The 16,327-nt window shown below is 31.4% G+C and overlaps 1 protein-coding gene across 1 annotated transcript; it reads left to right on the top strand.

Moving 5' to 3' along the window:
• The first annotated feature begins 640 nt into the window (after nt 1-640).
• LOC134685247 (nuclear receptor ROR-beta-like) lies at nt 641-13,394 on the top strand. Its single transcript, XM_063544772.1, has 7 exons — nt 641-698; nt 2,808-3,124; nt 6,826-6,967; nt 7,419-7,972; nt 9,054-9,282; nt 10,422-10,646; nt 12,509-13,394. The coding sequence occupies exons 2-7, from the start codon at nt 2,834-2,836 to the stop codon at nt 12,757-12,759; spliced, it is 1,692 nt and encodes a 563-aa protein (XP_063400842.1). The 5' UTR covers nt 641-698; nt 2,808-2,833; the 3' UTR covers nt 12,760-13,394.
• The last annotated feature ends 2,933 nt before the right edge of the window (nt 13,395-16,327 follow it).

Consider the following 16,327-nt stretch of genomic DNA (forward strand, 5'->3'; position numbering starts at 1 on the left):
AAAAAAAAAAGGCAGGATGGCAATTTGTGTAAAAAATTCCAGGATAAACTAGTAAAAATAAGGCAGGACCGATTAGAGTAAAAAATAAAAAGGAAGGACAGAGATTACAACTAAAAAAAAAAGCAGGACAAAATTTTTCATCCTAGCCCCCCCCCCCCCTAAAAATCAAATGGTAGCTCCCTTAAATCTGAGACTACTATACATAACAGTAATAGTAGTCTCAGCTTAAATTGATGTATAAAGCATGGTACATGTATTATAAAAGTAAATTGTCAAAGGCTTTTAAAATTATCTCAGTTAACACTGGAAAAACAAACAACCTGTATGTCCCTTCTGATAAGAACATCAAATGTTTTATATGTGGTCTGGAAGCTGAAATTGTCAGTCAGTTGAGCCTATTTTAGATTTAGCTACGTAAATTGTGTCAAGGGAGATAAATGAGTCTGACAAAAACGACAAATTTTGTTATTTTTTCAATAATCTAATAGAAATTAACACCATATCGCTTCATCAAAATATTCATTCAGATAAGTAAAACATTACTAACACCATAGAAAACAAATGGTAAAGAAACTTAGAAATTAAAATTTTAACAACGCGAAACCGGCGTGCTCAAATTTATGAAGAAATACGCCCGGTATTTGGAAGTCAGAAAATAGGTCATTTGAGAACAACAAAAAAACGCGTGGATATATCTGGTAAGTTACATGGAATCAATATAGTAATCGAATGTTACTAGAATAACACATTTATATCTCCTTGTAAAATTACACATTCTTTTGACACACTGACGCTCAAATAATCCAAATTCCTTCTTGTTTTATGATCTTGAAAAAGGAACTTGTTTTGAAAATGGCGCAGGAAATCAATGAAACGTTTCTAACCAAAGTTTGTCAAGATATTCCCATTTTTTTATGTATTTTCAACAAATATAAGAAGAAAACCAGTCTAGCTATATATTGAACGAAGACATTTAAAGATATCTGTTTATGGTACGGTTACTAAAGAAACGGTATGGATATGGTCATGGTGTTTGGAAAAACATATTTCCAGATAAGCATGATAAGGAAGTCTTCAGATGAGATTGGTCAATATTATAACAATTATATATGTAATTATTTGAATATCAAATAGTTTTATTTATAAATATCTTCATTTACCAATATAAATATCATAAAGATAATATTATGAGGAAGATTAGTAAATAGTGATAGTTATTAACCTCTATTAGGGTGTGTTTGATTCACTTCACGATTTTCTGATCGATCATGGCTCCAATAAACTTTGTGTTGCATTGTGGGAATATAAATGTTTTAAACTTTTCTTATTAATTATCAATGTGTTTTCAAAGACAGTTCCATAAATTAATAGACTTACATTTTTGTCATCTCAAATTTATTTTGGTGGATTGTTAATTATCTAAAACATTCTATATTAATATTAATATTAATAAAGTCATGACAGTGTTGTATTAAAGCCAGGATTGGTATCCACAAAATAATTCATACAGAAGTGTACATGTACATCATACATATGATCCTTTCAGCTGTAATAAAAGTTCCTTACCACATAAATTGTATATTCATCAACAATGAGGAAAACTCATACACTTAGTATGGTCAGCTAAAAAGGGGTCCCACATGAAAATTTTGAAACAATACTATAAAACAAATACTCATTCATATCGAGTACAATTTGTGAAAATTAAATATGTTATTATATTCAAGTACAAAAGTTTAAAAGATAAAGGACATACATTTCATTTGAACATATATTTATGTAAATTTCAAATACATATATGTAATATTTTTCCTAATAATTGAAAAATCAAAACAGTCAATAAAATACATTTTATAGATAACTATCTAGGTATTTACTGGTTAATGTTTCATTTTCAAAAGATGATTATTTGTGCCTCTCTTGTACTCATATATTATTAAAGGAATATTATATTTAGAGTTTTTATTGAAATATGTTGATGATATTCAAATGTAAATTTTTATCATTGGTTTTTAGTATTGTTGCCTATTCAACTACGTGTACGTATACCCAATGTAAACAATGATCAAACAAGGCATGAAATACATATGTACATGTATACAAACCCTTTACTTGTTTTATATGGTAATCCCTAGCACTAAACTTTTATCTTTTCTATTAAGATACTGCAGTAAATCTGACAAATTTAAATATATTTTATTACAATTTTTTGTCAGTACAGAAAAGTCAGTCACACCTGGGAGATTTTGTTTGGTAAAATAAAATGATTTAATTCCCATTCATGAAGAAAATATCACTGTAGAGATTCTCCATGCACTTATATATATACTCACTCATGCATGGTCTGTTTACTGATCACATATATAAAAATAAATCTACATGCATGCATCAGTGAGCACATATTTGTATACAAATAAACATTTTGATTTTAACAAAATTCCTTCCATTATTATCATCACTATATCTATATCAATGAACAATTGATCTTTATAATTTGAACAAAAAAAACCTTGTAAAAGTTAGACCAGACTCTGCCACAAATATACAAGCTAGTTTCTCCTTTCTGTTAATAAACACGATAAAGGCCAGGCTACTGATAATATATAACAGGGCTAAGGGTTTTAAGCCCTTATTTTCATGTTTCATATACATGTACTGAAAAGACTGATTGGCTGTGTCAGTTCTGTTTCTGTTGTCTGCATGTAGCTTTAGGTTTGTAGTGATGCCAGTAGTACTAAACTTTATACATTTTCTTCACTTTTAAAGTTAAATTTTTAATTAGGTATATTTTTTTATTTCATTTAGAGAAAATGCCATAGAAAAATATACAAATATGGAAGAGGGAGAAATAATTTGTGAGGTGGTAGAGGAGGAGATCATTTCAATCGAGGGTCCCCAGACTGTGATTGCTGAGGAAGTAATTATATCCATGACAACAGATGATTCACCATATCAAAGTATCCAAATAGAAAGTAAACCTACGGAAGAAGTTATTCTTGTACCTCCAAAGTCTAAACGACAACCTGGATACACATTTACACCATTAGAGTTACCTCCCTGTAAAGTGTGCAATGGCAAAGCATCAGGCATCCATTATGGTGTAAACAGTTGTGAAGCTTGTAAGGTATTGATCACATTCAGATTGTAGTAAAGATGGCAGTACAATTGATCCAATAACTACATGTATGCTCTCCAAGGTTCATTTGTTATTACTGGGAACAGGATATCTATCGGCTACAATTAGGTAGTGTCAAGTCCCGTCAATAAACATGTTCCTGGTTATTGCAATAAAAAAATCAGTCATGAAAAAGAAGGAAAAACAATAAGTGAGGTTTTCAGATATATCTGAGATAAGAGAAAAAGAGCACATTAAAATGGAGCTTTCTCAGTTTTTGTTTGGTGCTGGTTTTCAAAGCAATAAGACGCAATTGTTGCCTTAAGCTTTTACAATGAAAGGAGTATGTTAGATAAGGTCCTAAAATGGCCCCCTTTTTTAGCGTAAATTTCAAATTCGGATTTATTAACCAATATCACGATAAATTATAGCTAAACATTGACTAGATAGGATATAAGCCATTTTGTTGAAAATTTTACGTTTCTGCGTTTCATTATGACGTCACAAGTTGTACTCATATTGATTTTTCACGAAAAAAATAAAGAAAATGGGAAAATTTCCAAAGATTATTTGACAGGAAACATAGAGCGCATACGTAGACAACAAAGATCTTTTAAAATAATGTTTGTGAAGTCAATTAACATGTCTTATTTGAATATTAAGCTTGTCGACGCCTGCGCTCTATGTTTTCTGGTCCTTTATTTGGTTGAAATCCAGCTGATTTTGTCAAATTTCACCAAAATCCCTTATCTTGACCTTTTTGGGATGTAAAAATCAACATGTTAGATTTAAACTTTGACAAAAACAGCTCTGTTTAACTTTCTCACATGTCTTTAAGGCATTGAACTTAAAACAATTATTGTCTTGTTACCATGAACTTTATAATTTAATAGGGGCAAATATGGCACTTACCGAACTTACTTCTTTAAAAAAGCCAGTTTCCTTTAAATAGTGAACTGTCTTTTTATACGACCGCAAATTTTGAAAAAATTTTTGTCGTATATTGCTATCACGTTGGCGTCGTCGTCGTCGTCGTCGTCCGAATACTTTTAGTTTTCGCACTCTAACTTTAGTAAAAGTGAATAGAAATCTATGAAATTTTAACACAAGGTTTATGACCATAAAAGGAAGGCTGGAATTGATTTTGGGAGTTTTGGTCCCAACATTTTAGGATCTAGGGGCCAAAAAGGGCCCAAATAAGCATTTTCTTGGTTTTCGCACTATAACTTTAGTTTAAGTTAATAGAAATCTATGAAAATTTGACACAAGGTTTATAACCACAAAATAAAGGTTGGGATTGATTTTGGGAGTTTCGGTCCCAACAGTTTAGGAATTAGGGGCCAAAAAGGGACCCAAATAAGCATTTTTCTTGGTTTTCGCACCATAGCGTTAGTATAAGTAAATAGAAATCTATGAAATTTAAACACAAGGTTTATGACAATAAAAGGAAGGTTGGTATTGATTTTGGAAGTTTTGGTCCCAACAGTTAAGGAAAAAGGGGCCCCAAAGGGTCCAAAATTAAACTTTGTTTGATTTCATCAAAATTGAATAATTGGGGTTCTTTAATATGCCGAATCTAACTGTGTATGTAGATTCTTAATTTTTGGTCCCGTTTTCAAATTGGTCTACATTAAGGTCCAAAGGGTCCAAAATTAAACTTAGTTTGATTTTAACAAAAATTGAAACCTTGGGGTTCTTTGATATGCTGAATCTTAAAATGTACTTAGATTTTTGATTATTGGCCCAGTTTTCAAGTTGGCCCAAATCGGGGTCCAAAATTAAACATTGTTTGATTTCATCAAAAATTGAATAATTGGGGTTCTTTGATATGCCAAATCTAACTGTGTATGTAGATTCTTAATTTTTGGTCCAGTTTTAAAATTGGTCTAAATTAAAGTGCAAAGGGTCCAAAATTAAACTAAGTTTGATTTTAACAAAAATTAAATTCTTGGGCCTCTTTGATATGCTGAATCTAAACATGTACTTAGATTTTTGATTATGGGCCCAGTTTTCAAGTTGGTCCAAATCAGGATCTAAAATTATTATATTAAGTATTGTGCAATAGCAAGTCTTTTCAATTGCACAGTATTGTGCAATGGCAAGAAATATCTAATTTCACAATATTGTGAAATAGCAATTTTTTTTTAATTAAGAGTTATCTTTCTTTGTCCAGTATAGTAAGCAAGAAATATCTGCAAGAATTTTTTTTAATTGGAGTTATCTTTCTTTGTCCAGAATCAACTTAAATCTTTGTTATATACAATATACAATGTATATTCACTTTTTACTACCAACTGATAAATTTAAATAATCTTTACCATTCAGTGATAACAAGCAGTTTTTTTTACATCATGTATTTAAATGAGTAGTAATTGTTGCAAACTCCATTAGAATATTTTAATTGAAACTAGTTTTGGAATAAGGGAAAGGGGGATGTGAATAAAAAATTGGGTTAAATTTTTCTCATTTGAAATTTCATAAATAAAAAGAAAATTTCTTCAAAATTTTTTTTGAGAGGATTAATATTCAACAGCATAGTGAATTGCTCTAAGAGAAAACAAAAATTTTAAGTTCATTTGAATACATTCATTCTGTGTCAGAAACCTATGCTGTGTCAACTATTTGATCACAATCCAAATTTAGAGCGGAATCCAGCTTGAATGTTGTGTCCATACTTGCCCCAACCGTTCAGGGTTCAACCTCTGCGGTCGTATAAAGCTACGCCCTGCGGAGCATCTGGTTTCAACTTAAAATGCAAACTTTTGATGTTATTGGTTTTGAACTGCAGTTTTGGCAATTTTCAGAAATAAAAATGCTGATACTAGTAGCCAATCAGCACTACCAAATTGTCTCATTGACAGCTTTGGTATTATCTACATGGATAAGCCTGTTAGAAACAATTCCCTGGGTGTAGACAATTAGTTATAGGTTAAAATAGTATTTTTCATTTTACATTGTATAATTACCATATAAACAGCATTACATGTACTTTTCATTTTAGAGTTATTTCCCTTTTATCATTATAATTGAATTTTTGAAAATAAGGTGTATAAATCAGTCCCTGAAATTTTTTGGGGAAAAAGTGCCCCCATTTCCCCTGTCATTCCTGTCATTAGTAATAATTAATAGTAAAATTTGGTAGTAATCTTATTGTGAAGAGAAAATATAAAAAGGAAGATGTGGTATGATTGCCAATGAGACAACTATCCACAAAAGACATTAATCATGATAATAGAATAAGTAGACAGCTCTCTCACAAGCAAAAAAACCCTAACTGTAAAAATATAAGGGCATACACTACAGGCACGGGGACACATTCTACTAAATCCACACAGCACGAGTAACAAACCCTGCAGAAAATATAAAAAAGGTTGGTACAACTTAATGTACCATTCATGCGTATGTGTTCTTGAATTTACTACTTTTTCTTAATAAGCTATATAGTATAATACAAAAGCAAATGATATAACATCTTGCTTTAGATTCCAATATTTAACCATCACCATTCATAATGCCTATTACATGTACAAAATGTATTATTTTATGCTCTCCCAGGATGGGAAATACATGAATCATTTCACCTGTGAACTGTTAGGATGTTATTTTGTCTTGGAAATGAAGATTTGATGACAACATTAACATAAGCCGTTTTCTATATATATATATGTAATGTCAGTAGTATATTTAATCTTTTTTATCTTTTGCAACAGGGCTTTTTTAGAAGATACTTACAAAGGAAGGAGCCATATAAATGTATGAAGGAAGGCCAATGTGAAATTACAGATAGAAGAAGAGGAAATTGTTCTGCTTGTAGAATGCAGAAATGTGTAATGGTTGGAATGTCAAGAGATGGTAAGATATACATGTATATCCAGGGGAGAATGAGAAAACAGTTTTAAAACATCCATAGAAGTTTGAAAAAAGAACCAATTTAAATATTCATAAGAAAATAAATAAGATATCCATGGCAGAAACATGAAAAATATCTTGAATAGTATAAAAAAAACATCAGTTAGAAATATTCAGGGAATACAGGGCAATCCAGAAATAAAATATACAAGAAGGGTTTGAAAAAACTGGATAAAGACAAGAGATATTATGTAGAAATGTGTTGTTGATGCACATTCATAAACAATAGTTTCCTCAAAACTTGGGATCTTTAACAGTTGTCGGGTCTAATCATTTCTCTTCTGATTACAGTATATGTTTTATATAACTTCCTTTTATGGCAACACAAATTAAAACCCAAACAAAATCAAAATTTTTACAAATGTATATTTCTGTTTTAACAATTTTTTTTCAGCTGTTCGTCAGGGAAGATATACATTGACAGAGAGGACAAAGACTATTATGGAAGTTAGAGAAATTCATGAACGAAACATGTTATCTGCTGGTTTGGACATTCTAGCAGAAGCTGCTAGTCAGAATAGAGCAGCTCTTATTAGTGAATCTCCAGGGTCTTGTAATACTGAAAAAAATAATAACAATCAAGGCACTGATGAGACAAGTACTGCTGTATCTAACATTGACACATCTAGTACTGGTCCAGTCACTGGCGATACCGATCACTCATATATAAATAGCAGTGGTCAGTGTGACTCATTTGAAAATATAGTGACTAGTGGAGGTAGCAATCCTCAGAAAGATATACTTACTCCGACCGATGGAAAACCTTTCATTGGAATAGATTTCTTTGGATGTGGACAGCGTCAGAAATCGTTATTTGATGCAAAGATTGATCTTCCACGACAGTGCTGGCCTCAGGTTTTAAGTAACTTAGTTTCCGCTATGACTAACTTGACTCCTTTGCAGGCTAAAAGTAAAGAAGAAATACAGGCAATATTAGAGGAAGGCCAGGTACCTACAATTTAGGATACATTTAATTTTCAAATAATTTCTTAGTTAGCTTTGAACAGAATAATATGATGCATGATCTTATAGATAGACACAAATTAGAGTAATATTTAGTTTGCAGAAGAATTTATGCAGAATGGGTGTCACATGCACTAGCTATATGCATAGAAATTGACACTATTTGAGCACAATTTGCTTACTTTATTCTTACACAAGTCATTTATCCTTATTTAAAATAGATATAAAAATGTAGATGTGGTATAATTGCCAATGAGGCAACTCTTCACAAGAGTCCAAATGATACAGAAAGTATCAGCTATAGATCACCATACGGTCTTCAGCAATGAGCAAAGCCCATACCACATAATCAGCTATAATTAAAGATTTATAATGTTATTCTTTGTATAAAACATTTATATTGACTACCTCTTATGATAGACAGCTTTAAGGTTTTAACTCTGTCTTTATATAGTTATTTAAAATGTATGGTCCTCAATATGTACTCTGGATTCATTGATATTCTTTTGATATAGTGGGTGCTGAAGAACCAAAAAATGTTCAAATATTATCAATTTTTTTAAAGGAATGTATGCAAACTTTGACTTACTTGACTTAATCCTCTTCGCTCATTGTGGAACATAGGGCTGCTACAGTCGCTTTCCATCTTACTCTATTTTGGGCTATCCTTTTTCTTCGGTCAGGTATATCCAATTTCATCCAGCTCTTTGTGCCTTGATCTTCTTCAGCTGTTAAATGGTCTTCCCGGTCTCTGATTTCCTTGGGGATTCCATTCTAATGCCTGTCTAGTGATGGTACCTACAGGTTTCCTCAAAGTATGCCCAATCCATTGCCAAGTTCTCCTCTTTAGCTGTTTAGTTGCTGGTTCCTGGTTGGTTCTTTCCCATAAGCATTTGTTACTAATGGTTTCTGGCCACCAAAATTTACAAATTTGCAAACTTTGCCGAAGATATTTAATATCCATGAAAACGCAAGTTTTCCTCAATCCACGAAAATTGGTACCCACGAAAATAAATGATTTCACATTAGCACCAATTGAAATGTATACCTCCTTGTTATATTTCAGCACAAGTATGAGTTACAGAAGCAGCTATTTGGAACCTTACAATGCCTATCTAATGAGGAACATCAAGCTATTTTTGAAGCCACTGGAATTGACATTGACAACAGGAATAAGTTTTTTGAAGATCATAATAAGACTATGACAACTTTGATTTTAGGCTTTATAGACTTTGCTAAAGTTATCCCAGGATTTATGGATCTCCCTGTTTCCGACCAAGCTTCTCTCCTTAAAGGTATTTTAAACTTGTATAAAAAATGGAAAATCATTTAGAATTTAGTCGGGGTTCTCGCTAAGGATTTTTGAAGGAGAGTACAGGGACTCATCATTTTTAGCCATGACGAGTCCAGCAGAAAGAAAAAAAAATTATTGCAACATAATGTAATATTTCAGTCTCCATTCCCTAATAGAGCAATGAAATAACATTAAATTCAGATCACTTTTTAAATTTCGCTATAAAACGATGATATTTGTGTTTAACTGTGTTCATTTTATACAAAATATTTCAATCTTGATGCATCTGTGGACTCACCAGTTTTGAAAATGGTGAGTCCAGACAGATTTTGATGAGTCCAGGCCTTGTGGTCATAAAACTTTCGAGCACCATTTTTGTACTCAGACTCGAGATTCAACCAATCAAAATACTGGATTTCATATTTCGAGCATGATTTTTGTGCTCCGAGCACTGACCAAAGTTTTATGACTTCAACCCCTAGACTCATGGACTTGTCTTAGTGAGAACCCTGATTTAGTGTTTAGAATTTAGGAAGCTATTGATTGATGTGTGTATATAATACAGAAAAGCAAAAGAGGTACACAAACAAGATAAAACTGGAAAAGGTACCATAATCCAACAAGGTATTACTTGGAAAATTGACAAATTTGATTTTTCTGTCATGTGTATTCAACTCTAATTGTAATTAATGAGGATTTTCAGTTTTCCTGGTACTGCCTTACCAATAAAAACTGGTCTAAAGTCTATAGGAGATAGACAGTTGTCTCCCTTACCAATAGAAACTGGTATGAAGTCTATAGGAGATAGATAGAAACTCTAAACAGTAAAAATGACAAAATCTACAATTAGGCCAAAGAAGCCAAAATTTTCAGTTTTTCTTCTTTTAAGAATTTCTAGTCTAGAATGTAGAAATTTTTGTGTTTTTGGTAAAACAATAGCAAACTTAACAGAAGAAATGATCAGCAATACAAGATCAACAAGAAAATGTATGTTAAGCCATACCTTATAAAAAAATCTACAATTAAGGTTGGAATATGGCCATTGTGAAAAATGACACTATCATTTATGTGAGTGACACAGAGCCTTTAGTTTATAACTTTTTTTAGATATTTCAATCATATTCTTCCTTTATATTTCAGAATCTCGTTTTGAATTTTTCATGATCAGTAGTCATGAAGCCTTTGACCCAAATACTGAAATAATGATGACATACAAAGGTGAAACTTATCACATGACCCAGTTTTGTGGATTTCTCAACAACGCTAATTTCAGAAATTGGCTCCAATTTACTCGGAAAATAAAACATTTTGATTTTACTCAGATGGAAAAAGCATTAGTCCTTGGAATAACTCTCACATTTAGAGGTAAGACTTATTAAAAATTTATACTATATCAAAGACTTCAAACAAGAATAAAATTGAGAAAGGAAATGGTGAATGTGTCAAAGCAACAACCACCCGACCATAGAGCAGACAACAGCCAAAGGCAACCAAGGCATGCATGCACATAGCTACACCTATTCATTAGTTGAATATTTCATAATATAACATAAATATTCAAATACTAAAATTAAGTTATAACAAAACAGATTACATTCTTTCAGTACTTAGTTTGTCATATAAAGAAGTCCATAACATATTGATTCTTTCTCTTATTTTGTTTTTTCACAAGATTCATTTTCTTGTTAAGGCAAACCAACAAGTCTTTAGTGAGATTTGGTATTTAAATTAAGTATCAACTGAAATGTGCCATAAAAAAACACAGGTGAACAGATTAATACAGCACTAAAATGGGCCATGAAAAAAACCAACGGATGAACATGATGAACAAATTAATACAGGACTGCAACAGGTGATAGATTAAAACAGTGCTTAAATGGGCCATAAAAAAAACAGGTGAACAAATCAATACAGGGCTAAAATAGGTCATAAAAAACATGTGGGAACAGATTAATACAGCACTAAAATGGGCCATAAAAAACATGTGGGAACAGATTAATACAGCACTAAAATGGGCCATAAAAAACATGTGGGAACAGATTAATACAGCACTATTAAAAATGGGCCATAAAAAACATGTGGGAACAGATTAATACAGCACTAAAATGGGTCATAAAATACATATGGGAACAGATCAATACAGCACTAAAATGGGCCATAAAAACATGTGGGAACAGATAAATGCAGCACTAAAATGGGTCATAAAAAACATGTGGGAACAGATCAATACAGCACTAAAATGGGCCATATAAAACATGTGGTAACAGATCAATACAGCACTAAAATAGGCCATAAAAAAACATGGGTGAAAAAATTCATAATTTAGAGATAAGACTTATTAAAAATTTATACTATATCAAAGACTTCAAACAAGAATAAAATTGAGAAAGGAAATGGTGAATGTGTCAAAGCAACAACCACCCGACCATAGAGCAGACAACAGCCAAAGGCAACCAAGGCATGCATGCACATAGCTACAGCTATTCATTAGTTGAATATTTCATAATATAACATAAATATTCAAATACTAAAATTAAGTTATAACAAAACAGATTACATTCTTTCAGTACTTAGTTTGTCATATAAAGAAGTCCATAACATATTGATTCTTTCTCTTATTTTGTTTTTTCACAAGATTCATTTTCTTGTTAAGGCAAACCAACAAGTCTTTAGTGAGATTTGGTATTTAAATTATCAACTGAAATGTGCCATAAAAAAACACAGGTGAACAGATTAATACAGCACTAAAATGGGCCATGAAAAAAACCAACGGATGAACATGATGAACAAATTAATACAGGACTGCAACAGGTGATAGATTAAAACAGTGCTTAAATGGGCCATAAAAAAACAGGTGAACAAATCAATACAGGGCTAAAATAGGTCATAAAAAACATGTGGGAACAGATTAATACAGCACTAAAATGGGCCATAAAAAACATGTGGGAACAGATTAATACAACACTAAAATGGGTCATAAAAAACATGTGGGAACAGATCAATACAGCACTAAAATGGGCCATATAAAACATGTGGTAACAGATCAATACAGCACTAAAATAGGCCATAAAAAACATGGGTGAAAAAATTAATACACCATTAAAATGGTTATGACTTTGACTCTAAAAATGTTGGGTTGAATTTTTCTCTTAAATGTCCTTCTGCCAAAACAACATATAAAGAAGCATTTTTACTACAAATAACAAAGATTTTCATTTTTCCTGTAGATCGAGCTCACTTGGAAAATCCTGATAAAGTGGAGGAGATCCAACTGTGGCTCATTGAACAGTTAATGATCTGTTTTAAACTGCATCATGGGAAACGCTGTCAAGAATACTTCAGAAAATTAATTGACATGTTCATAGAGTTTAGAAACATCACAGAAGAATTTTTACAGACTCATAAGAAATGGAAAAATGATCCGGTCATGAGGACAAGAATTCCAGCTTTAGGTTTCTTTCTGTTTGAAGATGACTGATGATATTATTGTTTATAATTATTGCCTTTTCCACTTTTGTTATTGAAATTTTCTTCTCCCACTGTTACCTGAAGGAGGTAGACCTAGGTTAAGGGAAACAACTCTTAAAATCATTAGTACGTTTGTTTCAACCAATTTCAAAAATATATTCTAAGCTTCTAGGTTACACTAGATTATTTTCAATCTGTTTCAGATAAATGCTTAATATACATTGATGAAGTTACAAACTCATAACTGATTTAAAGAGTTATCTCCCTGATCCAAGGTCTACCCCATGAAGAGGACCATTTTTTGTCCGTCCATTTTAAATATGTCAGACATAATGTATGAGCAGCTTTTCATGACCCTTGCCGGTTTGCTTCGACTTTTGTTAAATGATATTGTTAGAGAATGTATACTTTGTAGTAATATGAGTTATTGCTCTTTGCTTGATTAAGGTTTTATCATAACTAATTGTATTGTTGTTTGTTATCATGCTATTTTGAATGTCCAAATGTACAATACAAATAATATTTTGAGGCAACAAGTCATGTTTTAACATTGGCAAAGCCATGTCAAAGTTTTTATGAGTAATATTTCATGGACGATTTTCAGCATTACACATTCTTTGGGAGTTTGCCCTTTGTTTATATTTCTTTTTGTCATATATGTCTTTATCTGCATACTTGTCTTGTTTGATTGCTGTCTCATTGTCATTATCAATATGTGTTCTTTTGTACATAGAATTAAACAAAAAATAAGTTTAAGATAATTAAAGAGCCCATATTTTACCAATATCTTCAAATGTAAAAAGTTTCTTTTTCAAATTTTAAATAAATTATTTTTTTATTGAAGCATTCTATTTTGAATCAAATTCACTAAATTTTTCTACATTATAGTTTTAAATTTCTGGGATTTTCTTAAAAAACACCACTTCACATGAGATTTTGAAGGAAACATTTTTGTATACCCTTTAACTCAATATTCTGTCCCCTCCCTTCCAATGAATTGATTTTTTGAAATTCAGTAATTAAATGCTCACGAAAAGTTGTTAAAAAAACCCCAAAAGTTTTATTCAAATCATTCAGTATTTTGTCTAAATAGAATAATTTCCTTTAGAAGTTTTAGTGTTTAAGTTTTTCAAATCTGGTGGTTTTTTTTATCATATCATATGTTTGTCATATGATTCAAATGTTCTCAGATTTTCATCATTTAAAATTCAGAAAGACAAGCCTTACATTTTTAGCTCACCTGGCCTAAAAGGCCATGTGAGCTTTTCTCATCACTTGGCGTCCGTCGTTGACGTCGTCGTCGTCGTTAACAATTTTTCAAACATCTTCTCCTCTGAAACTATTGAATGGATTTGAATGAAACTTAACATGATTGTTCCTTAGTATATCCTGCACAAAATGTGCGCTTCGATTTTTGATTCGTCAAAAAACATGGCCGCCGTCACTTAAAATAGAACATAGGGGTCAAATGCAGTTTTTGGCTTATATCTCAAAAACGAAAGCATTTAGAGCAAATCTGACATGGGGTAAAAATGTTCATTAGGTCAAGATCTATCAGCCCTGAAATTTTCAGATGAATCAAACAAACCATTGTTGGGTTGCTGCCACTTAATTGGTAATTTTAAGGAAATTTTGCAGTTTTTGGTCATTATCTTGAATATTATTATAGATAAAGATAAACTGTAAACAGCAAAAATGATCAGCAAAGTAAGATCTACAAATAAGTTAATATGACCAAAATTGTCAATTGACCCATTAAGGGGTTATTGTCCTTTAATGACAATTTTTCACAATTTGTTCATCATATTTGCTAACTTTAAAAAATCTTCTCCTCTGAAACTACTGAATGGATTTGGTTAAAACTTAGCATGATTGTTCCTTAGATTATCCTCCACAAAGTGTGTGCTTTGATTTTTGATCCGTCAAAAGACATGGCCCCCGTTACTTAAAATAGAACATAGGGGTCAAATGCAGTTTTTGGCCTATATCTCAAAAACGAAAGCATTTAGAGCAAATCTGACTTGGAGTAAAAATGTTCATTAGGTTAATATCTATCAGCCCTGAAATTTTCAGATGAATCAAACAACCAAGTGTCGGGTTGCGGCCACTTAATTGGTAATTTTAAGGAAATTTTGCAGTTTTTGGTCATTATCTTGAATATTATTATAGATAAAGATAAACTGTAAACAGCAAAAATGATCAGCAAAGTAAGATCTACAAATAAGTCAATCTGACCAAAATTGTCAATTGACCCCTTAAGGAGTTATTGCCCTTTAAAGACTTTTTTTACAATTTGTTCATCATGTTGACTTACTTTAAAAAATCTTCTCCTTTGAAACTGCTGTATCAATTTCAGCCAAACTTAGGCTAAATGAGTTTCAGAGTATCTAGTATAAATTATATATTTCATTTCCTTGTATGTCAAGAAACATAGCTCCTATGGCTAAAATAGAACATAGGAGAAAATGATTTTTTTTTTGCTTTTGAAGAAAATAGGACGATTCAAAGAACATTTAAATAAATTGAAAAGCCAAAATAATCATTGATGAGAGATTTAACCAAAAAAATTAAGGTGAGCAATTCAGGCTCTTGAGAGCCTCTTGTTAAAACTTAGAAAGATAATTGTCCTGATTGGATATGATGCTGTGGTAATAACTGTTTGTACTTAACTTTAATATTGATATATTAGACATTTATTTGTAACTTCTTCAATCAAAGTAACATGTTCTCAGACTGTTATATGTAAATACATTGCTGCTGTTAAAATTTAATATTCATTGCAATCTTAAAAGTTACATAAATTATAATTTATCTTATCAATTCTGGAATTGAAAGTGCAGAATGTCTGATGAGAATATATATATAGCTTTATTCCTGTGATTTTTTTTTTACTTAATTTTACCTGCATGAGTTTTACCTGTTCAATATAAATGATTTAAACTCTAAAATGGGTATTGAATATTAATAGATGCCTCAATAAAGGTTTAGAGAGGACTAACCAGTTGCATGAACATTTCTGGATAAATTTTAATTTCTAGGTGAACATATAGATTAAAGCGATTTATTTTAAAAACTTTTGTACATCTTTTGGCATTACTTGGGTATTTTTTTTACACAGATTTCCAGTTTTAGACAGTAAGAAAAACTTCAAATCCCAATATGTAGCTGACTTTCTAAATATATTGAAAATATACAGATTGCATTTTTGTAAATATTGACAATGCATTTTCCCATAGGAACTTCCTTTACGGCAAAAACTGTACCACTTTTACTATGAAGTTTTGAAAAAAATCATATCCTAGAATGGAAAGTTCATATGCACTACTAATTTTTACAAAGGTCAAAATAAAGGGCTGTGCGGCATATTTTCAACGTTTATATGCCCTGAACTTCTCAGAGTTTAAACTAACACTAATTTTCTTAACTATCCCTACCTCAACTGTAAGGTTACCATAGATTACAATATAAACAATATTCACATGTATATTATCTGGTAACTTTCCCAAGTTATGCCTCTATGAGATGCCACCTACAGATCAGAACAGGGAACCAGTGTGTAAACAAAATTAATTTTCTAT

Source organism: Mytilus trossulus, chromosome 9 (genome assembly GCF_036588685.1).
Source record: "Mytilus trossulus isolate FHL-02 chromosome 9, PNRI_Mtr1.1.1.hap1, whole genome shotgun sequence".
NCBI classification, from domain to species: Eukaryota; Metazoa; Mollusca; class Bivalvia; order Mytilida; family Mytilidae; genus Mytilus; species Mytilus trossulus.